The 24,747-nt window shown below is 52.7% G+C and overlaps 1 protein-coding gene across 2 annotated transcripts in view; it reads right to left on the bottom strand.

Annotated features, from left to right (window-relative positions):
• Nucleotides 1-4,337: 4,337 nt before the first annotated feature.
• The window catches only part of ACVRL1 (activin A receptor like type 1), a 30,729-nt gene continuing 10,319 nt past the window's right edge, over nt 4,338-24,747 (bottom strand). For both annotated transcript variants that reach the window (XM_048831927.2, XM_075121438.1), the window contains exons 3-10: nt 23,858-24,082; nt 22,973-23,187; nt 20,894-20,993; nt 19,965-20,111; nt 19,599-19,874; nt 18,780-18,977; nt 14,472-14,602; nt 4,338-7,669 (exon numbers count right to left, since the gene is read on the bottom strand). In XM_048831927.2, coding sequence (XP_048687884.1) covers nt 7,535-7,669; nt 14,472-14,602; nt 18,780-18,977; nt 19,599-19,874; nt 19,965-20,111; nt 20,894-20,993; nt 22,973-23,187; nt 23,858-24,082 — 1,427 coding nt within the window. In that variant the 3' untranslated portion in view covers nt 4,338-7,534. The remainder of the gene's footprint in view (nt 7,670-14,471; nt 14,603-18,779; nt 18,978-19,598; nt 19,875-19,964; nt 20,112-20,893; nt 20,994-22,972; nt 23,188-23,857; nt 24,083-24,747) is intronic.

Below are 24,747 nucleotides of genomic sequence, written 5' to 3'. Positions count from 1 at the left end.
CGGGCCTTAAAGGGGAGGGGCGGAGGGCGGGGCCGCGTCCTTAAAGGGGGGGGCGGGGAAAGCCGCTGTCCGCCGACACGAAAGAGAGCACGGCTAGGGCAAGGGCCTGAGGGTGGAATGAGCGTACCGGGCGTGTGCGCGTGCGCCATGGGCGTGCAAAGGCAGACGGGGTGCCCAAGGGCGCGCAATGTGTAGGAAACGTACGAGGGGCAGCAGTGGGGGTGTGTGTGTAAATGGATAGAGCACATGGGGCTGCGGGTGTGAAGATGGACATTGAGGCCCTGGGTGTGCAAATGTGCACGAGAGCGTGTGTTCAGATGCACATGGGTGTGCAAATGAATACGGGGGCATGGTTTAGGCAGATGACATGGAACGAATGTGCAGTGGGTGTGCAAATGGACATGGGGGGGCCGTGTGTGCAAATGGTGTACAATGGTTGTGCAAATGCACGCTGGGGCAATGTGTGTGCCACGTGTATGCAGTGCTCCCCGTGGAGAGCCAGTGTCCTGCCACATGACGTGCCGTGTGTAGGGTGGACGTGCAGGAGAAGCCAGCACCGTTCTGTGTGCATGGAGTAGTGTGCAGTCTTTGAGCAATGCACGGTGGGTGTTACGTACTAACGGAGAAGTATACCTGGAAGGAACTAGTGTCATGTGTACAAAAAGGGAGAGGAGCGATAGGTGCGCACACAGACATGCAATGCACATAGGGAAGGCTGTGGGCGACCTGTGGGCAATACACAGGGGGATGCAGCAATCGTCTCTGCAATGCATATGGGGCAAATCTGCATATCCCGAGTCCTTGGGAGGGAGTTAATGTCACCGTATGCAATACAGGGGGAGAGGATGCATTACAATGCATTACAGACACAGTAATATTTCCCCCCCCCCCATACTGCATTGCAGACACAGTGATACTGGATCCCCCCGCCCTTGGCCAAGAAGGGCTATTTTCAGACCTTAGCATGCAGCAAACCTGGCAGGGGCACATGCTAAATGCAGGCAGACTCAGCAATGTGAGCCTGAGACTGGCTGGCTGGACATCCCAGACCATTCCAGTGCTACCCCAGAGAGGCACCAGTGGAATCTCTGGCATTCCAATTAAAACGCATTTCATTGCAAACTGCTGGGCTATTTTTCCTTCCCTCCTTCTATATAGCGCACATGACTGGATCTATGGGTCCCTGGGGACTTGGTGTGCTGGGTTTACTCTACCAATTGTTGCATTCCAGAAAAAAAAAAATTCCACCCTAAATTCTTGCTGGAGGCTGAGCCAATGATTAATTTGCTGAGTTCCTAAAGCATGTGTGTACGTGTGTGCAGACACATAAAGATCCCAAAGTAACAGGAATACAAAACTCTGATCCCATAAGGTGCTGAGATCCCCACATACTGCAGGCTCAGGCCTATAAGCAGAACATGATCGTAAAACCATAGGGAAAAATGAATAGGTGAGGATACTGGGCAAACCCATCTGCTGGTTGGGGACATTATGATGAGTGTTTACAGGCCGGGAATAGATCATTTGAGGAGGTTGGGGTGAGTTTCCCTTAAGTCATTCCCTGTGGCTGACTTTGGTGTGGAGTCAGCTAGCTGATCTGCTCATGCTGATGCCAGTGCTTCATGCAGCTCTTTCAGAATGCGCGGGGCTGCTGGGCCCGAACGCTTGAAAACCTGACCCTTCTGCTCAGGGGCCAGATAAGAGCTGAACCCTTTGAAAGTCTGGCCTCCCAAATCTTCTTGAGATGAGATAAAAGAGGAGCCGAGGCTAGGAAATTACAGAGGAATATGGCGGCTGCATTTAGCTAGGCCCAGACCTGTACAGCTCTTGGACCTTTTTAACTCAAGGGTCCTTAGGCTTCTACCTCCCACAGGAGTTAGGCACCTAAATATCTTTGAAGATCTGGGCCCTAGCTTCTTTTCTGGTGAGTGAATTGCTTGTGGGTTGCTATGAATAGTGGTTGGTCCGAAATCTATGCTGAAGAATTGCAATGGCACATTTTCAGCCTGTCAGTCATTCTTCAAACGGTCAATCGTGGGGGAGTCTGGGTTAGCGCGTCAGTTGCATGGTGTTGTTGCTGCACCTTGATGGAGACCTCGATTCACAAAACTTCGGTCACTGAGGAAAGCATCCAGGTAGATACTTGCTGACCAGAGTGGGGATGGATTTAAGCAGGCACTTAAGTGCTTTCCTGGGTGATGGAAAGCTTATAAACAGGTGAATGATGAATGCCGAGCAACCGAACATTCACGACAGATTGTCAGACCAATCATCGTTCAGCCTAAAATATGTGACATTTGGGGGATTAGGGAATGTTTGCACGAGTACTTGGCTGTTGGCTGATTGTGAGCAGCGGGGAGGGGGCAGTTTGCAGAAGTTCCGTTGTTATTTATTTCTTTGCAGTAACTCCCACTACATGCTAGGGGCTGTCCGAACATTTAAGGCCAGTCCCCTCCCCAAGGAGCTCGCAGTCTAGATGGGGAAGTCGGGGAAAGAGGAATAAATTGGCAATTTATTGGCTGAGCTTGCTCAGTTTGCCTCTTTAGCTGTAACGTTATAACTTTTGAACACGGCATCCGATTAAGTCCAAAATTGAAGGGAACATTTTAAGCATCAGGGGATGGAACCTTAATGATTCTCCCCTAAGAGGGGAGACAGGGAGCCCCTGCCGTCTGTTTAGCAGCGGCAGAACTTCAAGCACCTTGCACTTGCCTACAGATCACAATGAAGTGGGGAGTTGTGTGGGGGACAAACAGAGCCTATGCTATGGCGAGGAGAATGGGGGACCCAGGCACAGCAGGAGGGGAAAGGGGCACACAGTGCCCCTGTCATGGAGAGGAGAGCATGCGAGAACATGGGACCCTGGTATGCGGGGAAGAAGGGAATGACAGGACATACAGAAACCCTGACACTGGGGGCACTAAGAGATCCTGGGGGAATCTGCTATAGGAGAGAAAGGGAGGACAGCAGTGAGGACAAATTCAATGTTGGCCTCGTTCACTATTTCTGTGAACGCAACAAAACAGGGGGATGACCCTATCATGCAGATCAGCACAAACCGGTCTGATGTTGGGCCATGAGTGGGCGGGGCTCGACTTGTGGGTGGATCTTCGGAGCACATCACAAGCCTGATAGACCAGCCAATTGCTTGGTGCATGTTTCGCAAGGCTACCCGTAAAAACCAAAAAGAAATTCCAGGAAAGGTCAACCCACCCTGTGGGTTTTTAATCAGGGAGCAGGAAAAATATATGATTGCAACAAAATCTCCTGAGCAAGTTCCTCTTTCATCTGTCTCCGGGTTTTTGACTTATGTGGTGTTGCTATCAGCAGGAAACTCCTGCGTGCTAGATGATGTGGATCTGCTGATAAGGAGCTGGGTGATGCAGGCTAAATGAGCCTTTAATATCCTGTTTAAATAATGTTATTATAGCCATTTCCAGTTGTCACAAACAAGACCTGGATTTTGTCGGTGCATTTTTTGTCCTTTTTTGGTGTAAATTCCTAGGAACATTAATGCACACAGCAGATCTGATTCCAGTGGCCAGATTCTGCTCTTTGTATAGGGGATTTTCACCCAGGCATAAAAAGAGAGAGGCTAGATCTTCTCCCTACTCCGTTGGCCTTGGGTAGCCATTTACAGCCACTTCATACTGATCTAAATGGGGGAGAATCAGGCTCAGTGCGGTTACACCGGTATAAAATGGGCGTAGGTGAAGGCAGAATCAGGCACAGCCTGTTTATATAAAACACCACACACCCATGGTATGATTTGCTGTGATCCTGCTCTAAGTTAAGGAGCCGTTGACCAGTCTAGTACATGGATGGATGTGTATGGGAAAAGGGAGATGCCACAGGAAGTTGCATGGGAGTCAGCCCTGGGAGTTGGGAAATCCAGGTTCTGTTTCCAGCTCCACCACGAACTCATTGTGTGACCTTCAGCACATCACTTTGCCTCTCTCTGCCTGTTTGTAAAATGGAGGTAACAATGGGCTCTTCTCCTGAACATAGCGTGTGGGGATCTTGGGATGAAAAGCGCTAGGAAGTAGTATTCCTGGGTAGGTGATGCACTGAAAGAGAATTGACCCAGTCCATTGCACAGCCCTCATGGTGTAAAGCCAATGTCTTGACCACTCATGGATCATTAAAGATCTTGTGACAGATTTTTTTGTAAGAGTCAGGGCATTAGCCCTGGCCAAATCCTCCCTTGCTAATTACACTCTGACACCTTCAAATCTTTCCAAACTGGTCAGGCAAATCCCCTGGGGGTTCATTTTGTAGCCATGTGCTGCAGCAGCAGCCCCTCCTCCCACTAATCTTTAATAAGAAGAGATTATCAATGGGTTGGAAGCAAGGTTTATTGTAGGGTTTGGATGCGAATGAGATATATGACGTTATTCACAGGAGTTGAGCATAAATAAAGACCATGCATGAGCTCTGGACAGCAGGGCTTTCCCTGTCTCCTGACATCTCACCTTGAGCTAAAGGCAGAGATTTTGCAGCGCTTAGGAGATAAAATCGCTTTACATTTTATACAGTATATTACATTTTAACATATAAATAACTATAGAATAGGGCCCAAAGCTGTTTTTCCGGGCACCATTTAAACTGATGTTACAGGTGAGACCAAACTGATCCCCAAGCTTTGGAGAATTTTTTGGATCCGGGTCAGAACTTTAGGGACTTGGCTCCTTCAGCTGAAAGATCTCTATGCTGCTGCATCTGCGGGAGGGAAGGAAGGAGGGAGAAGAATGTGGCAGGGTATAATGGGGACTATTTTTCAGCCTTAATTATAGTGATGGCTACCAGGTGAGCATCACAAGAGAGGTGACAAGAGGAAGGTATTTCAGGCCCCCGTTCAACAAGGCACTTAAAGCACGTGCTTGTCTTTAAGCTTGTGAGTCCTCCCATTCCCCTGGGGTTTAGGAGAGTCAGCAAATGTGCCTTTCTCTTATCCTTATACTCCTGAGACGGAGAGAAAAGCTCCTCCGGGGCTCATTAACACATGAAATCCATTATATTGTTGTACTTCAATCGGAGCTACTTTGGGCATACAAAGACAGACATGTATTTAATTAATATATGCCTACGAGCCACTGATTTCAATAAGGGTTGGTCACAGTACTGTGCTGATAGGGCCGTTTATGTCCCAGCTGCAGGACCAACTGAGCTGTGTGAGATGCCCAAAGAAGGGGAGAAAGGTTTCTGGCTGCACTGACAACCTGCCAGGGGGCTGAGGGCTACAGCTGGGGCTCAGTCCCGCTGCGCCCCATTGAAAGCGGTTGTAAAACTGCCCATGGACTGCAGTTGGAGCACGCTCAGGCCTTTAATTTGCCAATATCTGTTCAACAAGGGACCTGCCCCCGCGAGTCACTGAGCGCCCTCAGCTCCAGGCGAAGTCCAGGGGAGCTAAGGGTGCTTAGAATAGCTCCGGGCTGAGCTCTGTTAATCAAAAACAAACACAGAGAGCCACAATATTTTCCTCATGCTTGTATCTTCCTTGATAACAAGGCAGCTGAAACCACCAGCAATAAAACCCCGCAGCTGTTCAGCGCTGTCCTTGCACTCGTGTGACAGCAGCAGGGCAGCTGTGGGCAGCATTAGGGGGTTGAGTGTCCCCCCTCGAGACAGTTCAGGATGTGGATAAACCAGAGAGGGACCCCGGTCAAAATGTTGCTTCCAAACAGCCCCCCAAAGTCTGGGGGAGTTCAGATGCGGCTCTACAAGGTGGCTTACATTGTGTCCCTTACAGACCTGGAGTCTCCCTCTGTCTATAACAGACAAGGGAGTGTCAGGTGGGCCCCTCCAGTGGCTGGGAAGTCTTGGCTGCCTTTAGGGAGACCTGGGGTCTTATTCTGCCCCGCCTTGCACCTTGTGTTTTCATTTCCGCTTGTGCCAAATGTGTGGAAAAGACGCCCCGTCAGAACGGCCACTTTGCACGGCCAGTGTGCACAGGTGGACAGGCCTCCACAGGAGACAAGGCCGGGGCTGGACACAGCGGCTCAGACCCATCTTTAGCAGGTCTGCTTGGAATATGATGACATGACTCCCCTTCCCACTGAAGCAAATGCATCCAAGTACCTACGGGAGGAAGATGTGGCAGGGAGAATCTATGAGCTTGCCCAACGTCTGGGATCTGCAGCAGCGAGGTGGCGGGGACGCTAACCTGGACTTAACCCAGTACTGTCCTTTGCAGGATACAAGAACCACGCTGCACGTTGCACCCGTCGGGGAATTCCTGGCTGCTGTCATGGGGGAGCTGTGGGCGGGGAGCCCTGCTGGCGCCAAATTCACTGTGGAAGCTCAGGTCGGAGCAGATCCCAGATTCCTTCATGCTGGGCTGTGTCAGCGATGAAGGAGGGGGCAGGAACTCACCTCTCCAGTCACGGGTAGCAGTGAGATTAAGCTGGTCAGGGCAGCTTGCCAGCTGGGAGGGATGGAGTAGCTGGACGCGCTGGGGAAATGAGGGGGACCCACTGAAAGAGGGGGTGTTTCTTGCCCTTCTGCGCCTGCCCCTGGGGGTGGGAGAGGGCAGATCAGGACAACCCAGGAAATGTCAAGTTGGCCCTAGACCCCGAATGGCTGCTTGCATCAAATTCCTGCCTGGTGTAAACAAATGGAAGTAAATCCGAAAACCCCCGAGGCCCACCTCCCACACGGAGCTTCACCTGGCTCTGAATGAGGACACGTAAAGGGCCGATGCGCATGAAGGCCAGAACTCCGCCGCAGAAGGGAGGAATGACACCTGCAGCACCAGGGTAGGGTGGCAGGCTGTTCCCTGAGGACTCTCCACTGGGGTAGAGAGCAGCTTTGGTTCAATAGGATGCTAAATTGGTGCATCCCAGAGTGGCTTTGGCTGCACCCCCGATTGAGCACAGAGTGTTCATCACAGCCCAGTTCCAGTCACTGAGCTGCTGCCTGGCTCCTGGTGATTCCAGGGTGCATATTGTGTTATTTTACACGTGCCCGGAGACAGACACGCATGCATGCACACTCACCTATGTGCAAAAGGATCCCAAAGGCTAAACTGAGACTCCTGCTTTTCACATGGTCCTGATGTGGCGTTCAGAGTCAACGCCCCACTCTTGTGAGCAGGGCGGGGTGTGGGCTGCTGCTCTTGTTCCTGTCTGGCATGTGAGACAGGCTGGCGTCAGCTCACGGACCCAGCGGGTATTTTTATAAATGGGCTGGGAGAATTTTTTTTTAATTAAAAAAAAACCCTCCAAAAAAACAACTCCGAGGACACTGCAGAGCGACTGCGAAAGACATGCCGGGGCAACTGGCAGCTGCTGAGTGGGGCTTTTCTGCAGCAGTTGGAATGGTCCCTGGGGAGTAGTGGCCAGTTAAAATCCTCCTTCCACAACGGGGCTGGACTTCGAGAGAAAAACCGGTTTGTTACACAGTCGCGCAAAGGCCTCCTCCCTGCGCGCAGCATAAACTCAGTGTCCTTGAACCTCTTCGGCTTCTCTGCTGCTTCGGAGTCTGAGCAAGTGAATCAGAAACCCAATCCCAGCGCTCTCGGGCCTGCTCCCCGCAGTTAATAATCTTGTTTGGGTTTTTCTAGGGAGCTGCTCAGTTTCTTTAGTGTCTTTTTAATCCTCAGGGCTGTGAGCCGAGCAGAGGGGCTCTGGTACCAGCATTCCTTCATGACCTTAGCCAAGGCGGACAAAATCTGGGTGGGGCCGAGAGAGAGAGAGAAAATTACCATCAAATGAAAATAACTGAGATCCAGGGCCAGATCCTCCCCTGGTGTAAATCAGCAGTGTTTCATTGACTTCTGTGGAGCTACACCCAATTACACCAGCAACAGATCTGGCTCCCAGATATTAACCAATGATCCCCCCAGCAGAATGCTGCTTTGTCTCTCCCTTTTGGCAGGCCCCATAGAGAAAAGTCACGAGCAAGAACGCTGAGCAGGAGAAGCCTGACCAGGTGGGTGAAGTAAGAGCTTTTCCTGGAAGCCTGTCATTCAAAAGCTGTAATATTTGGGCAACTTCTCTGACCCTCCATTTTCCCATCTGTGAAATGGGGATGATAAAATGTAGATGCCTTGTAGGAAGAGCTTTAAGTCTCCAGGCAAAAGGCCCCTCTATTGGCAAACACTTATGCACATGCTGGACACTAATACCATGAGTTAGACCCATGACTGCTTGCAGTAATAAAGTTAAAACCGTGTGTAAGTGTTTGCAGGATCCCCTCCTCCTGGATCAGGTGAAGGCCATTTATTTAAAAATTGGAAGTCAAATCCTACAGAGGAAAATAGAGAGGCACACAAACTCTGGCAAGTCAAGTGTAAAAGTACAGTTAGACAGGTCAAAAAAGAATTTGAAGTGCAACCAGCAAACGACACAAAAGCTAAGAGCAATTTTTTTAAATACATCAGAAGCAGAAAGCCTGCCAAACAATCAGTGGGGCCACTGATCAAGGTGCTAAAGGAGTCCTCAAGGAAGGCAAGGTCATTGTAGAGAAACTAAATGAATTGTTTGCATTGGTCTTCACTGCAGAGGACATGCAGGAGATTCCCACACCTGAGCCATTCTTATTAGGTGAGAAATGTGAGGAACTGTCCCAGATTGAGATGTCAATAGAGGAGGTTTTGGAACAAATTTATACATTCAACAGTAATAAGTCACCAGGACTAGATGGGATTCACCCAAGAGTTCTGAAGGAAGTCAGATATGAAACTGTGGGATGTAACCTAAAGCTCAAATCATCCTCTGTACCAGTTGATTGGAGGATACCTAATGTAATGCCGATTTTAAAAAAGGCTCCCGAGGTGTTCCTGGCAATTACAGACCAGTAAGCCTATCTTCAGTACTGGCAAATTGGTAGAAACTATAGTAAAGAACAGAATGATCAAACACATAGATGAACACAATATGCTGAGGAAGAGTCAACACGGCTTTTCTAAAGGGAAATCATGTCTCACCAATCTATTAGAATTCTTTGAGAAGGCCAATAAACACATGGACAAGGAGGATCCAGTGGATATAGTGTACTTGGACTTTCAGAAAACTTTTGACAAAGTCCCTCACCAAAGGCTCTTAAGCAAAGTAAGCTGACATGGGATAAGAGGGAAGGTCCTCTCATGGTTCAGTAACTGGTTAAAAGATAGGAAACAAAGGGTAGGACTAAATGGCCAGTCTTCACAGTGCAGAGAGGCAAACAGTGGGGTTCCCAAGGATCTGTACTGATACCAATAATGTTCAACATATTCATAAATGATCTGGAAAAAGGAGTAAACAGTTAGGTGGCAAAGTCTGCAGACAATACAAAATTACTCAAGATAGTTAAGTCCAAACTGACCGGGAAAAGTTACAAAGGGATCTCACAAAACTGGGTGACTGGGCAACAAAATGGCAAATGAAATTCAGTGTTGATAAATGCAAAGTAATGCACATTGGAAAACACAATACTAACTACACATACAAAATGATGGGGTCTAATTTAGCTGTTACCACTCCAGTGGACAGTCTCTACGTAAAAGAATAAATGGACACAAATCAGAAGTCAAGAATTATAACATTCAAAAACCAGTCGGAGAACACTTCAGTCTCTTTGGTCACTCGATTACAGACCTAAAAGTGGCAATTCTTCAACAAAGAAACTTCAAAAACAGACTCCAACTAGAGACTGCTGAATTGGAATTAATTTGCAAACTGGATACAATTAACTTAGGCTTGAATAAAGACTGGGAGTGGATGGGTCATTACACAAAGTAAAACTATTTCCCCATGTTTATTCCCCCCTCGAACCCCCACCACTGTTCCTCAGACATTCTTGTCAACTGCTGGAAATGGCCCACCTTGATTATCACTACAAAAGGTTCCCCCTCCCCTTCTCCTGCTGGTAATAGCTCACCTTATCTGACAGGTTTCAGAGTAACAGCCGTGTTAGTCTGTATTCGCAAAAAGAAAAGGAGTACTTGTGGCACCTTAGAGACTAACCAATTTATTTGAGCATGAGCTTTCGTGAGCTACAGCTCACTTCATCGGATGCATACTGTGGAAACTGCAGCAGACTTTATATATACACAGAGAATATGAAACAATACCTCCTCCCACCCCACTGTCCTGCTGGTAATAGCTTATCTAAAGTGAGCATCAGGTGGGCCATTTCCAGCACAAATCCAGGTTTTCTCACCCTCCACCCCCCCACACAAATTCACTCTCCTGCTGGTGATAGCCCATCCAAAGTGACAACTCTTTACACAATGTGCATGATAATCAAGTCGGGCTATTTCCTGCACAAATCCAGGTTTTCTCACATCCCCCCCACCCCCATACACACACAAACTCACTCTCCTGCTGGTAATAGCCCATCCAAACTGACCACTCTCCAAGTTTAAATCCAAGTTAAACCAGAACATCTGGGGGGGGGGGTAGGAAAAAACAAGAGGAAACAGGCTACCTTGCATAATGACTTAGCCACTCCCAGTCTCTATTTAAGCCTAAATTAATAGTATCCAATTTGCAAATGAATTCCAATTCAGCAGTTTCTCGCTGGAGTCTCGATTTGAAGTTTTTTTGTTTAAGCACACTTTGCTTCTCTACAAAAGAAAAAGGACACTAAACTTTCTAAACTACTACATGCTACAAGGGGCCACAACAATGGTTCCCTCAACCCACCTAGCAATATTGTTAACCTATCCAACTATACTCTCAGCCCAGCAGAAGCAGCTGTTCTATCTCGGGGCCTCTCCTTCTGCCCCTCCACCCCCACGAACATGATACAGTTCTGTGGTGACCTAGAATCCTATTTTCGACGTCTCCGACTCAAGGAATATTTCCAAAATACCTCTGAACAACATACTAATCCACAGAGGTCTCCCTACCAACACTACAGAAAGAGGGATTCTAGATGGACTCCTCCTGAAGGTCGAAACAGCAGACTGGACTTCTACATAGAGTGCTTCCGCCGACGTGCACGGGCTGAAATTGTGGAAAAGCAGCATCACTTGCCCCATAACCTCAGCCATGCGGAACGCAATGCCATCCACAGCCTCAGAAACAACTCTGACATCATAATCAAAAAGGCTGACAAAGGAGGTGCTGTTGTCATCATGAATAGGTCGGAATATGAACAAGAGGCTGCTCAGCAGCTCTCCAACACGAGTTTCTACAAGCCATTACCCTATGATCCCACTGAGAGTTACCAAAAGCAACTACAGCATTTGCTCAAGAAACTTCCTGAAAAAGCACAAGATCAAATCCGCACAGACACACCCCTGGAACCCCGACCTGGGATATTCTATCTACTCCCCAAGATCCATAAACCTGGAAATCCTGGGTGCCCCATCGTCTCAGGCATTGGCACCCTGACAGCAGGATTGTCTGGCTATGTAGACTCCCTCCTCAGGCCCTACGCTACCAGCACTCCCAGCTACCTTCGAGACACCACTGACTTCCTGAGGAAACTTCAATCCATCGGTGATCTTCCTGATAACACCATCCTGGCCACTATGGATGTAGAAGCCCTCTGCACCAACATTCCACACAAAGATGGACTACAAGCCGTCAAGAACACTATCCCCGATAATGTCACGGCTAACCTGGTGGCTGAACTTTGTGACTTTGTCCTTACCCATAACTATTTCACATTTGGGGACAATGTATACCTTCAGATCAGCGGCACTGCTATGGGTTCCCGCATGGCCCCACAGTATGCCAACATTTTTATGGCTGATTTAGAACAACGCTTCCTCAGCTCTCGTCCCCGAAAGCCCCTACTCTACTTGCGCTATATTGATGACATCTTCATCATCTGGACCCATGGAAAAGAAGCCCTTGAGGAATTCCACCATGATTTCAACAATTTCCATCCCACCACCAACCTCAGCCTGGTCCAGTCCACACAAGAGATCCACTTCCTGGACACTACAGTGCTAATAAACAATGGTCACATAAACACCACCCTATACCGGAAACCTACTGACCGCTATTCCTACCTGCATGCCTCCAGCTTTCACCCTGACCACACCACACGATCCATCGTCTACAGCCAAGCTCTGCGATACAACCGCATTTGCTCCAACCCCTCAGACAGAGACAAACACCCAGAAGATCTCTGTCAAGCTTTCTTACAACTACAATACCCACCTGCAGAAGTGAAGAAACAGATTGATAGAGCCAGAAGAGTTCCCAGAAGTTACCTACTACAGGACAGGCCTAACAAAGAAAATAACAGAACGCCACTAGCGGTCACCTTCAGCCCCCAACTAAAACCCCTCCAACGCATTATTAAGGATCTACAACCTATCCTAAAGGATGACCCAACACTCTCACAAGTCTTGGGAGACAGGCCAGTCCTTGCCTACAGACAGCCCCGCAACCTGAAGCAAATACTCACCAACAACCACATACCACACAACAGAACCACTAACCCAGGAACTTATCCTTGCAACAAAGCCCGTTGCCAATTGTGCCCACATATCTATTCAGGGGACACCATCACAGGGCCTAATAACATCAGCCACACTATCAGAGGCTCGTTCACCTGCACATCCACCAATGTGATATATGCCATCATGTGCCAGCAATGCCCCTCTGCCATGTACATTGGTCAAACTGGACAGTCTCTACGTAAAAGAATAAATGGACACAAATCAGATGTCAAGAATTATAACATTCATAAACCAGTCGGAGAACACTTCAATCTCTCTGGTCACGCAATCACAGACATGAAGGTCGCTATCTTAAAACAAAAAAACTTCAAATCCAGACTCCAGCGAGAAACTGCTGAATTGGAATTCATTTGCAAATTGGATACTATTAATTTAGGCTTAAATAGAGACTGGGAGTGGCTAAGTCATTATGCAAGGTAGCCTGTTTCCTCTTGTTTTTTCCTACCCCCCCCCCCCCAGATGTTCTGGTTTAACTTGGATTTAAACTTGGAGAGTGGTCAGTTTGGATGAGCTATTACCAGCAGGAGAGTGAGTTTGTATGTGTATGGGGGTGGGGGGGATGTGAGAAAACCTGGATTTGTGCAGGAAATAGCCCGACTTGATTATCATGCACATTGTGTAAAGAGTTGTCACTTTGGATGGGCTATCACCAGCAGGAGAGTGAATTTGTGTGGGGGGGTGGAGGGTGAGAAAACCTGGATTTGTGCTGGAAATGGCCCACCTGATGCTCACTTTAGATAAGCTATTACCAGCAGGACAGTGGGGTGGGAGGAGGTATTGTTTCATATTCTCTGTGTATATATAAAGTCTGCTGCAGTTTCCACGGTATGCATCCGATGAAGTGAGCTGTAGCTCACGAAAGCTCATGCTCAAATAAATTGGTTAGTCTCTAAGGTGCCACAAGTACTCCTTTTCTTTTCACCTTATCTGATCACTCTCCTTACAGTGTGTATGGTAACACCCACTGTTTCATGTTCTCTGTGTATATAAATCTCCCCACTGTATTTTCCACTGAATGCATCCGATGAAGTGAGCTGTAGCTCACGAAAGCTTATGCTCAAAGCAATTTGTTTAGTGCCACACTAAGGACTAAGGTGCCACAAGTCCTCCTTTTCTTTTTGCGGATACAGACTAACGCGGCTGCTGTTCTGAAACCACTCCAGAAAGAGATCTTGGAGTCATTGTGGATAGTTCTCTGAAAACATGCACTCAATGTGAAGCGACAGTCCAAAAAGCTAATAGAATATTAGGAACCATTAGGAAAGGGAGAGATAATAAGACAGAAAATATCACAAATCCACTATACAAATCCATGAGATGCCCACACCTTGAATACTGAGATCTGGTCACCCTATCTCAGAAAAGATATATTAAAATTGGAAAAAATATGGAGAAGGGCAACAAAAATGATGAGGGGGATGGAGCAGCTTCCGTATTAGGAGAGGTTAAAAACACTGCGGCTGTTCAGCTTGGAAAAGAGACAACAGGGCGGGGGGGGGGGTATGATAAAGGTCTAAAAAACCATGACTTGTGCTGAGAAAGTGACTAGGGAAGTGTTATTTACTCCTTGACATAACACTAGACCCAGGAGTTATCCAATTAAATTAATAGGCAGCAGGTTTAAAGCAAACAGAAGGAAATACTTCTTCCCACAGCACACAGTCAACCTGTGGAACTCATTGCCAGAGGATGTTGTGAAGGCCAAAAGTATTACTGGGTTCAGAAAAGAACTAGATCAGTTCATGGAGGACAGGTCCATCAATGGCTATTAGCCAAGATGGGCAGGGACACAGCCCCATGCTGCGGGTGTCCCTAAACCTCTGACTGCCAGAAGCTCGGACTGAACAACAGAGGATGGATCACTTGATAATTGCCGTGTTCTGTTCATTCCCTCTGAAGCACCTGGCACCGGCCACTGTCAGAAGACAGGATACTGGGCTGGATGGACCTTTGGTCTGACCGAGTCTGGCCATTCTCATGTTCTTATTTATGGATTTATGGGTTTATATGGTGGTTGAGTTAGAGAAGAGTCACTCCACTGCAGTGGATCTGCGCCTGCTGCTGCACTTACCGCATCAGAGTACAGCCGATTAGGGACACTGGGTGTCTGCTGGTCAGTGCAAACCACCTTCTTCATCTCCTCGAAGCTGGGGTCGCTTGGGACCATGTCAAAGAAAGGAGGCCTGTAGTCCTCCACGATCCCTGCCGGAAGAAGAGAGGGCAGCAGGTGAGGAAAGCTGGCGTGGTCACGGGGGCAGGCAGCACGAACGGCCAGCGCCACGCACCAGTGACCGTAACTCACCAGCAGCCACAGGACACACAGCAGGAGCGTGCTACCACTCAGGCACGTGTGCATGTGTGTGCGTGCGCACGTTTGCACCACTGCCCTCTGCTGGATGGACCTGGACCTGCTGAGTGCTTGTTGATAGGGAGATGAGCCCTGCTCCTAGCACCGGACTAGGGACGGGAAGGACGGACTCTCATTAATCCCATGTATTGTGGTGCCTGAGGCCCAGCCAAGACTGGGGCCCCTCGTGCTCGGTGGTGTGCGGCGTACAGACCGTCGTGTCTCTGGAGGAGCTGAAGCACGGGGTGAACTGCTCACACTGATGCCCACGGAAGTTTTGCCACTGATATCAGTGGGGCCAGGATTTCGCCCCAGGGGCCCTGTCCCCGTGCTCTCTGTACCGACAGTGGTATGTGTGGATGTGGCTGCAGAGCGCCACAGACCCTCCTCGTGGTATGGACATGTCGGAGCCTGCACGGGCCGAGCCAGTCAGCGGGGCACTAACACCAAGCTCTGCATCCTGGAGGGCACGAATCCTGACGGGGGCATGTAACGAGAGCAGTCATGGCACCGATGCGCAGCACAACGGGATGTGCGACACGAACGTGCTCGTGCCCCAGGCCCAGAGCTCGCACCCCGGGCCCGGAGCTCGCACCCTGGGCCCAGTACTCGAAACCCGGGCCCAGTACTCGAAACCCGGGCCCAGAGCTCGCACCCTGGGCCCGGAGCTCGCACCCCGGGCCCAGTGCTCGCACCCCAGTCCCGGAGCTCGCACCCCGGGCCCGGAGCTCGCACCCCGGGCCCGGAGCTCGCACCCCGGGCCCGGAGCTCGCACCCCGGGCCCAGTACTTGCACCCCAGGCCCGGAGCTCGCACCCCGGGCACAGTACTCGCACCCCAGGCCCGGAGCTCGCACCCCGGGCACAGTGCTCGCACCCCGGGCCCAGAGCTCGCACCCCGGGCCCGGAGCTCGCACCCCGGGCCCGGAGCTCGCACCCCGGGCCCAGAGCTCGCACCCCGGGCCCAGTACTCACACCCCAGGCCCGGAGCTTGCACCCCGGGCCCGGAGCTCGCACCTCAGGCCCAGAGCTCGCACCCCAGACCCGGAGCTCGCACCCCGGGCCCAGTACTCGCACCCCGGGCCCGGAGCTCGCACCCCGGGCCCAGTACTCGCACCCCAGGCCCGGAGCTCGCACCCCGGGCACAGTACTCGCACCCCAGGCCCGGAGCTCGCACCCCGGGCACAGTGCTTGCACCCCGGGCCCAGAGCTCGCACCCCGGGCCCGGAGCTCGCACCCCGGGCCCGGAGCTCGCACCCCGGGCCCGGTGCTCGCACCCCGGGCCCGGAGCTCGCACCCCGGGCCCGGAGCTCGCACCCCGGGCCCGGAGCTCGCACCCCGGGCCCGGAGCTCGCACCTCAGGCCCAGTGCTCGCACCCCGGGCCCAGTGCTCGCACCCCGGGCCCGGAGCTCGCACCCCGGGCCCAGTACTCGCACCCCGGGCCCGGAGCTCGCACCCCGGGCCCGGAGCTCGCACCTCAGGCCCAGTGCTCGCACCCCGGGCCCAGTACTCGCACCCCGGGCCCGGAGCTCGCACCCCGGGCCCGGAGCTCGCACCTCAGGCCCAGTGCTCGCACCCCGGGCCCAGTACTCGCACCCCGGGCCCGGAGCTCGCACCCCGGGCCCGGAGCTCGCACCCCGGGCCCGGAGCTCGCACCCCAGGCCCAGTGCTCGCACCCCAGGCCCAGTACTCGCACCCCGGGCCCAGTACTCGCACCCCGGGCCCGGAGCTCGCACCCCGGGCCCGGAGCTCGCACACTGTGGGAGCTGACCCACAAACGACACCGCCCTGACTCCAGATTCACGCTGGCTTAGCGCAGATCAGGTGCAGCCTGCGCTGGTTGCGTGGCCAAATCAGACCCTGGGTGGAGTCCTGCCTTGGCTCCCCAGTGCTGCAGAGGAGGATGCACCAAGCCTGTCGTGAACACCTCAGTGCTGCTCATAGGGAGGGGAACCCCCCGACCCCGGGTCTCCCTCTGGAACTGGCTGCAGTTGCAGGAAACCAGGGGCCGTTCAGATCATCTGGGAACCTTGTCTTAGACGCAGCCCCCACCTAGTGGTGAACGGGAGGCCAGGCAGCTGCTCACCGCAGACCAGCCAGCAGCTGGCCCGGGCTAATCCATATTTAGTGCCTCCATATGTCTTTCTGCCAGAGATTTAACCCTTTTTGGCTGCCAAAGCCCTTCCAGTGTCCCATCAGCCCACTGCAGTGGGAAGTTCCTATCTGGCGCCTCACGAGCCTCCATCAAAAAGGGATCGGAAGCCTCGGGGCAGAGGGTGTATCCCCCACGTCACCCTGCGCCCCCCCCCCCCCCGATGCAGTGCACAGTGGGGGGTTTCCCCTGCACTGAGCGTCTTCTGGGAGAGAGGCCTTCGGCCCCGCAAGGGTTAATGGGCGGCCAAGGCAAGGGCACTGCTGGGTTAGTTAAGTGAAGTGTTTAATCTGAGAGTGCCTGGGAGCCGTAAATGAGATTAGCCCCGCCAGCCTGCGCCTTGTGGGAGATGCCACCTTGCCCCCAACTTCCACCATTTAATGAACTTTCCTGCTGGTGAAAGGTGCCAGCTGGACACCCGAGAGACCGCAGGCCTCTGTGTGTCCACCTGGGTCAACCGTCCCCCTTGCCTGTGTCCCTTAGCCCTGCCCCGGAGGGAGAGATGGGCTCTGTGGCGCTCATCCAGGCCTGGGCCCGTCTTCTGAGGCCGCCACAATGAGTGTGTGTGTGTGTGTGTGTGTGTGTGTGTGTGTGTGTGTGTGTGTGTGTGTGTGTGTGTGTGTGTGTGTGTGGCAGGGGGCATTCCATTGCCAGGGATATGGACTGAAGACACCACTTCTGGGGCCAGGCTCACTCTCTGCGGAGCCCCAAGCTGCCAGAGGGCGAGAGGACCGTGCCTGGGGGATGTCCTAGCTGCAAAAGCTAAGCCCGCCCCCCCATTCTGACACTGCTACTACAGGGGGCGAATGGGGCAGGGGAGGTGAATTCCCAAAGCCCTGGAGAAGGAGTCTGCATCTGGCCCATCTGCTCTTGGGTGATTGCACAACTTCAGCCCCATTGCCCTCCCCCAAGAAGCATGCCCTCCCTGCCATTCCCATCCCACAACAGCTGCTTCTGCCCAAGGCCAGCACTGACCAACCCCTGGCTGTGACAGGCCATGGGGGAAATACCCTGGGTTAACCAGCCCATGATCCAGAGGAGCTGGAAGTCCCCTGGATGTGGCCAGGTTCCAAGCAGTCCTCTGATGCTGCTTGTTTTCTAATCAGTGTTGAGCAAACAAAGCGCTGATTGAGTCTAATGGGCCCTTTAATCAGGGAGCCGGGCGCTGACACTAGATTACAGTGTTTATAATTTACAGCTAATCTTCGGGCAAAAACCACCCAGAGCAGCCGAAAACCTTCACGGGAACAGCCCTGAGCAGCATTTATTTCTGCACTGGGAGCCTCGCTAACTCACGGGAGGATGCGGCTCTCACTCCAGCCTGCCGCTCGCTCAGCCTCTCCGCTGTGGCTGCAGCCACAGGCTGTGCCAGGCTCCTAAACAGACTGATTTACCCCGCTGCAAAACTCAGGACATGCGATATTGCCGACTTCCTATGAAAACAGGCAGTCCCAGCCTCAGCCCGTCCAGTCAGAGCCCAGGTCTTTCTCTGCAGGTTAGGATGTATTATCTTTTGAGGTCGTACAAGGAGCCCCAGTCATGGCCCAGGAGACCAATGTGCTGGGTGCTGTACAAACAGAACGAGGAGGATGTCTGTGACCCAAAGAGCTCACAGTCTGGGTATAAGACAGTGAATATAGAAGGTTAGCAGAATAGATAGGACCCTCTCAGGTGTCTGTGGGCATCAAGATATTCTGTGCATATATACAGACGAGGGACCCCAAGGCAGTCTCTGGGTACTCTAAAAGGACAGACAGGTGTGTGCATATCTATAGAGAAGGGTCCTTGTATCACATCCACATTTGTGTGTCTGTGCATGTGGTGAGAGAATTAGGAGCACTGCGTCTCACTGCCCAAAGCCCCCCCCCAATTGCCCCTTACCGTTAACAACTGTCCTCCGGGTGATTTCCCAGAGCACCAGACCATATGCCCAGATATCTGTCTGCTTATAGGATTCGAAGCAGTCGGTGCGGATTTGTTCGTCCAGGACCTCGGGGGCCATGTAGCGTTTGGTGCCAACCCGCGGGTTGTTTCCAATGTCCAGGTAGTCGCTGCCCTGGGAATGCATGACCGCCAGCCCTGAAAGGAAGCAGCATCCCGCAGGCTGAGATGGAGGACATGGGGGGGCCTGGGTTTTCACTCCTCTCTCTATGAGGGAATCTGGGCCTGGCAGAGTTTTCTGCTTACAGCCCAGGGAAATCCATCTGGGATCAGTACAGCCTGTGTGTACCTCTGTCTCCCGTGGCGATTTGTTCTTTCTTTCCTTCCCTGGCTTATCCCATTTGCCTCCTTTCTGCTGATCACCGGGGCTCCGAAGGAGGGAGGGGGGGATATTTATTGTCACATGGGAACTGACACCTCCCGAAACACTACCATTTTGTTCTGGGGAAGAAAAAATACCCTGGAGTTGACCTCACTTGCATTTGAACCTGTGACTCCAGGGGATTAAATATTTAAGCCCCGATGAGCAGACCATCCCCTCCACTGGCAGAGGAAACAGCCTTTGCTTTCATCACCCCTTAGAGATGCACCGGCCCTTTCACCACAAGGAGCGCAGGTGAAAGGGAATCCAGACAGCGGTTAGGGGCAGATGGGACAAAGGTCCGAGATGGTCAGTTCCTCTGTTCCCCAAGCAAGATGACATGCAGAGCTGGGTTACAGCCCTGGCTCTGGCCCCGTAGATCGATCCCCCTTCCTCACCCAGGTCTGCAATGCAGCACTGCATGTTGTTCTTCACCAGGATGTTCCTGCTCTTCAGGTCCCGGTGCGCAATGGCTGGTTTCCCCTGGGTCCCGAAGATCTCCACGTGCAGGTGGACCAGGCCGCAGATGATGGAGCAGGCCAGCCTCAGGCAGGTCTGGGCGTCCAGCACTGTCCTCTGCAGGTAGTCATAGAGTGAGCCATTCTCGTGGTAGTGAGTGATGAGCCAGAGCTGGGTGCTAGAGTTCCTGGACGTCATGTCAGAGGCGATGAAGCCTAGAGGGGGACAAAGCAGAAGGGGCCATGGAACAGGGGGGCACCAGCAGGCCGGGCGCCACATAAACACCCTCGTGGGCTGCTACTCACCCAGGATATTGTCATGCCTGAGCAGCACCGTGTTGTAGATCTCCGTCTCACGGAACCACGACTGCTCGTCCCGGGAGGAGAAGATCTTCACGGCCACGTTCTCCCCGTGCCAGACGCCACGCCACACCTCCCCGTAGCGCCCTTTCCCTGCCATGACACGGACACGGCGTCACGCTCCCCTGCTAGTGCTGAGCGAACCCTGGTGACAGGCTCAGGTGGGGCACCCCTGCCCCACCTCAGCCACTCCTAGGCTAAGGTTTTATGTTCTTTGTGGATCAGTGACTAGAGGCAAGCTGGTTCCATGGCTGAGCCAGTGCACTGCACCCTCTGACAGCCACTGGGCAACCCAGCAGCCTCAGGCCATCAGAGAATGAACCTCGTCACCAGCAAATTGCCAGAACCTTTCTTTGGCTTCATAGGGTCTAGCCTGGCCCACTAGGGGCTAGGACTGCTGACTTCATGCCCAGGCCTGGCATATACAGTCATGGGGATAAGCTGGGTACCTCAGTGCCCAGGCCTGTCTGCTAATGGAAAGGCCAGGTCCCACAGGACCAGGTCTGGTATGTAGGGCTGGGGGTCAGGCCAGGTCCCTCAGGGCCAGAGCCCAACCCATCGGATATCAGGGATTAGGGGTTAGGAAGAGCCCAGCTCCAGCCCAATACCTGCTTGTCCTTCCCCCTCCCTCCCCCCATACTAAGCATCTCCAGAGGGCCCTGGGCTAGCGGGTGGGTAACAGAGACGGCCTTAACCAGAGTCCAAAGTTTGCCCCGGGGGTCAGGATTCATGGTCTCATCTCCAGCTGCTCCCGGGAGGGGAGCTTGGGGCACGCCGGGCTCCCTGGCTGAAGGAACCAGGTGGCAGCCGAGCCAGGGGGACCCTCCTTCACTGCGTGCAGGTGCCAGAGGCGGGCGCGGTGGCGGGTTTCCTACCTACGCATTCCACCAGCGTGATCTGCCGGGCTACAGTTCTTTGAACAAGAAAGGGCAGCCCGGAGCCGCTGCCCGTCGTGCAGTCCTCGCTCAGCAGGCCCTGAGGGAGAGGTCACTGGCGGTCAGTCACCGAGGGCGCAGCACGGCCAGTGGCACAGTAACCCCGCAAGCCACGTTAGATCCCTCCACTTGCTCACTCCATCCCTTCGGCGACCACGGCACGCGGGCACGGGGAGCGTTGAGGTAGCGGGGTGCACAAGGGTGGTGAGGCTGCCTAGTGGCGATCTGGGGCTAGAGATGGGGCACATGGGCACAGTGATGGGGGCAGATGGAGTGAATTTATGGATTTTGGGTGGGGATTGGTGCATCGCTGTCCAAAAATGTAGTATTCAGTCTGTTTATATGGAATATGGGAATTGGGTGAGGAGCCATTTTAGCATATGTATGACTGATTAAAGGACAAATTTTAAGTAGAACTGTATCCTAAACTGCTTTATGGTGTTGTACCTAAACATTGTACTTCAATGGGGGATTCAACTTCCTTTATAGAACAGAACAGACTCCTGAAACTCTTACCAGCCCGCAAAAGTGGTCCATAGTCATGCAACTAGTCCTATTGCCTTCAATGCGATTGATCAAATGATTAAGGGTTTACAGGATTAGGTTCCAAGTTTGTAAATTGTTCTGGATGAAGCGGACAATGCCTGGGCTGTCGGATCAGAAGGGGTGTCATTCGAATAGAGGTGGGCAGATATGTGAAACGTCTTAGCTCCGTTGCTAAGATGAGGCACATATGATCAGCAAAGTTCTTGGCAGATTCCTGAGGCAGCTGGTTTAAGGCTGTCAGTGTCCGGCATTATCATCTTCACTTATAGTTCTCTCACCCACAAAGCTGGAAAAGGAGGCATTTGTTTTCTTTGTTTTGCTGCTCCAGTTCCAGGTAACAAAATGCATGTTAGACTAGTTTGGCTGCAAAGAAGAATTCTGTGTACACTGGGGACAACACCTGATTCTGGTCGGGCTGCAGAACTGGGCTGACATCAGAATCCAAACATCCGCTGGTCAGGGCATGCAGAGGCATTGCTCTAATGATTTGGACTTGATGTGATGCAGTATGGATGTGTAGTGGGATGGCTGCCCCACTCCAGGAGAGCAGGGGTTAAAAGCAGCCCTTGTTAAGGCCTAAGTAGGTACTGGGGCTGCAGAGGTGCAGCCCGGTGATGGGCAGAGGCAGCTGATCCATCCCTCTTGCCAGTGATGAGTGTCCATGACAGACTGCCGTCTGCCCCAGAGAAAGGGGGCAGTAGCCACTGAGGCAAGATGGGCATAGGGAGAGGGGGTTTCCCTGGGAGGGGAGACCTAGAGTATGGGGGCACTGCCGTGGGCAGAACCCCAAGGTAAAGGGCACCGTGACCCGGGAGGGACACAGGGGACTGAGGTAGGAGAGACACCGGCCAGCAGGGGGCACTCCGAGTGCTGGAATTGAGCTACTTCCCAGACAACCAGCAGGAGGCGCCATGCCAGTGAGTCAGTGGCCGGCTAGAGGATGTCACGGATAATTCAGACCAATGGGGAGCAACAGAATAAAAACCACTGTTTAAACACCCTCTCTCTGCACCACCCCTCCCCTCTTGAGGACTCCTGACCAAGGTAACAGCACAATACATACGCTAACAAACTTAAACAAAGCCGTTTGTTAGCATCTATATTGTGCTGTTAAAGCCGTTTAAAGAACGACTGTCCTCCCTAGCCCGTTCTGCTCCTTTAAGGAGCGGTGCGCAGTCCCACCTCCCCTCCGGAGGAGCGGGCAAGCCCCAAGGTTTCCAGTACCCCAGACAGCTAAAAATCTCCTGCTGGCAGTGCCTACTGGAGGGTACGGCCCTACTTGCACTTCTGAATGTTGTATCCTCTTAGTTAGGGAGAGAGCCCTTGACCGTGACACAGAGATGGGCTCTGGCCGCAAAGTTTGGGTTTGGATCCAACCTCTCCAGAATTCTGGGGCATTTGGATCTGGGGGGTTTGCGGGGTGGGAGCCTGTCTGTGGCCGTCTCCATTTCAGGCTGTTCAAGGCTCACTCACCTCTAAGGTGCTGTCTCCGACCATGGAGGCTTTCAGCATGATGTCTGTGTCCCCCAAGTCATCATGTCTGATGAGAAGCCGGTTCCTGCGGTGCTGAGCCAGCTTCCAGAAGGAGAGCGTGACGAGCGTGGCGAGCACGAGGAGGGCCAGCACGGGGACGAGGACCATCAGGAGAAGGTTCCTCAGAGAGGCAGGTTCTTTGGGCTGCTCCTGGCCTGAGGGGAAGAAAAGGACCAGCTGTGGGGGAGTCCCGGGGCAAATGCAGTATGCCTGGAGTCAGAGCAGGGGTCAAGTCTGGACGGAACAGGCACTGGGGTCTGCAGCTTGGTTTCTGTGCTCCTGTGCTGGGACAGGGAGGGGGCTTCAAGCCACCTTTCTCTTTCTCATATTCTAGAGCCATGCAGGGCCATGGTATAAGTTAGAGCAGCCGCGGGGCTGCTAGGAGCCTTCCTCTCCGCGGGTGTGAAAGGGCCAGCCCTACTCCCCAGCAGCCCTGAGCAATTCAGGGGCAGCAGGCAGAGAGCCCCAGAGTCCCAGTTGTCTGGAGAGCGGACAGCAAATGTCACCCCAGTTCCTGCTGACAGCTCTCCTCCCACTGAAGGAGGGGGGCAGAGCCTGCTGGGCTCCAGTGAGCACATGCTGATGTTGGGGCAGGGATGCAGCAGCCCAGGGCTTGAGCTCGGGGCTGGGAGGCACCTGAGCTGAAGGGCAAGGCCAGAGGGGCACCAGGGCTGCCTCAGGGTGATTTCCGGGGAAATTCCTGACTCCCCAAAGGCTGTCGGGGGGTACCCCAAGGCAGGGGGTGGGAGCCTGGGACAAGCTGCCAGAGAGGGCAGCCCCCTGCACCCAGCCACACCAGGGACCCAGGACACGGCTGGGCTGTACCTTTCAGGAAGACACTGATGTTCTCATTGCACATGCTGGAGCTGCAGCAGTTCATGGTGTATTCTGCCATGGCTGCAATCTGGCAGCGCTCCAGGATATGAGAACTCAGGCAGCCCTTGCCCTGGGTGGCCTTCCCGTTCTCCAGGTGTTTGCTCACAAAACACATCTTCCCCAAGCAGGTGGCATTTTCACACTCCTGCGAGTCACAGGCGCACATCAGCTCCTCTGTGGGACACAAACGAGACGGCACGTTCACAGACGGAGCCAAGCCGGGCTGGGCCCACAGGACTCTCCCCACATTACATCCGCCGCTCCCTGAATGTCATGGGAGGACTCTGAGTGGGCTGGGAGACAGGTCATTAGTAAACGCTGGGGGACACAAACCAGCTTCTTGTAACAGCGAGTCTCACGTTGCTGAGGGTTGGCTAGTCGAGGCCGGGCCATGCAGGCCAGCTTTTCAAAGAAGCCAGCACACTGAGGGCAGGTCGAATGCTGGGCAGTTCTTAAGAGTGACCCCAGTTCTAGGTGCTGATCACCAGAAAATCTGCCCCTGAGATCTTCTGAAAATCCAGGCTCAGACTGGTAGATAAATAGCTAAATAAATAGCTAGATAAATGTGATGGATAGATGAGAAAGAATTTGGGGATGGGATCAAACCAGGATATTTGTCTCTGGGGCTTTAACTTCAGGAAGGTCAGGGTTTTTTGATCCAGCTGTTTTTGTTCATCCCATTGCAATTTCACTTCTGGGTTTGGACTCTGAGCCCCACTCAGGGGAATTTGGATCTGGCATTTGGATCTTGATCCTGTCTCTAAACCTGGGCCCTAAGGTTATGCCTGGAACCCGCACCCCAGAATCTAGGCTTGGGCCAATCATCATCATTAAGGCGT

This window comes from Caretta caretta, chromosome 20 (assembly GCF_965140235.1).
Source record: "Caretta caretta isolate rCarCar2 chromosome 20, rCarCar1.hap1, whole genome shotgun sequence".
Lineage (NCBI taxonomy): Eukaryota > Metazoa > Chordata > Testudines > Cheloniidae > Caretta > Caretta caretta.
The sequence above is the reverse complement of the archived record's forward strand: the minus strand, read 5'-3'. Positions and strand labels throughout refer to the sequence as shown.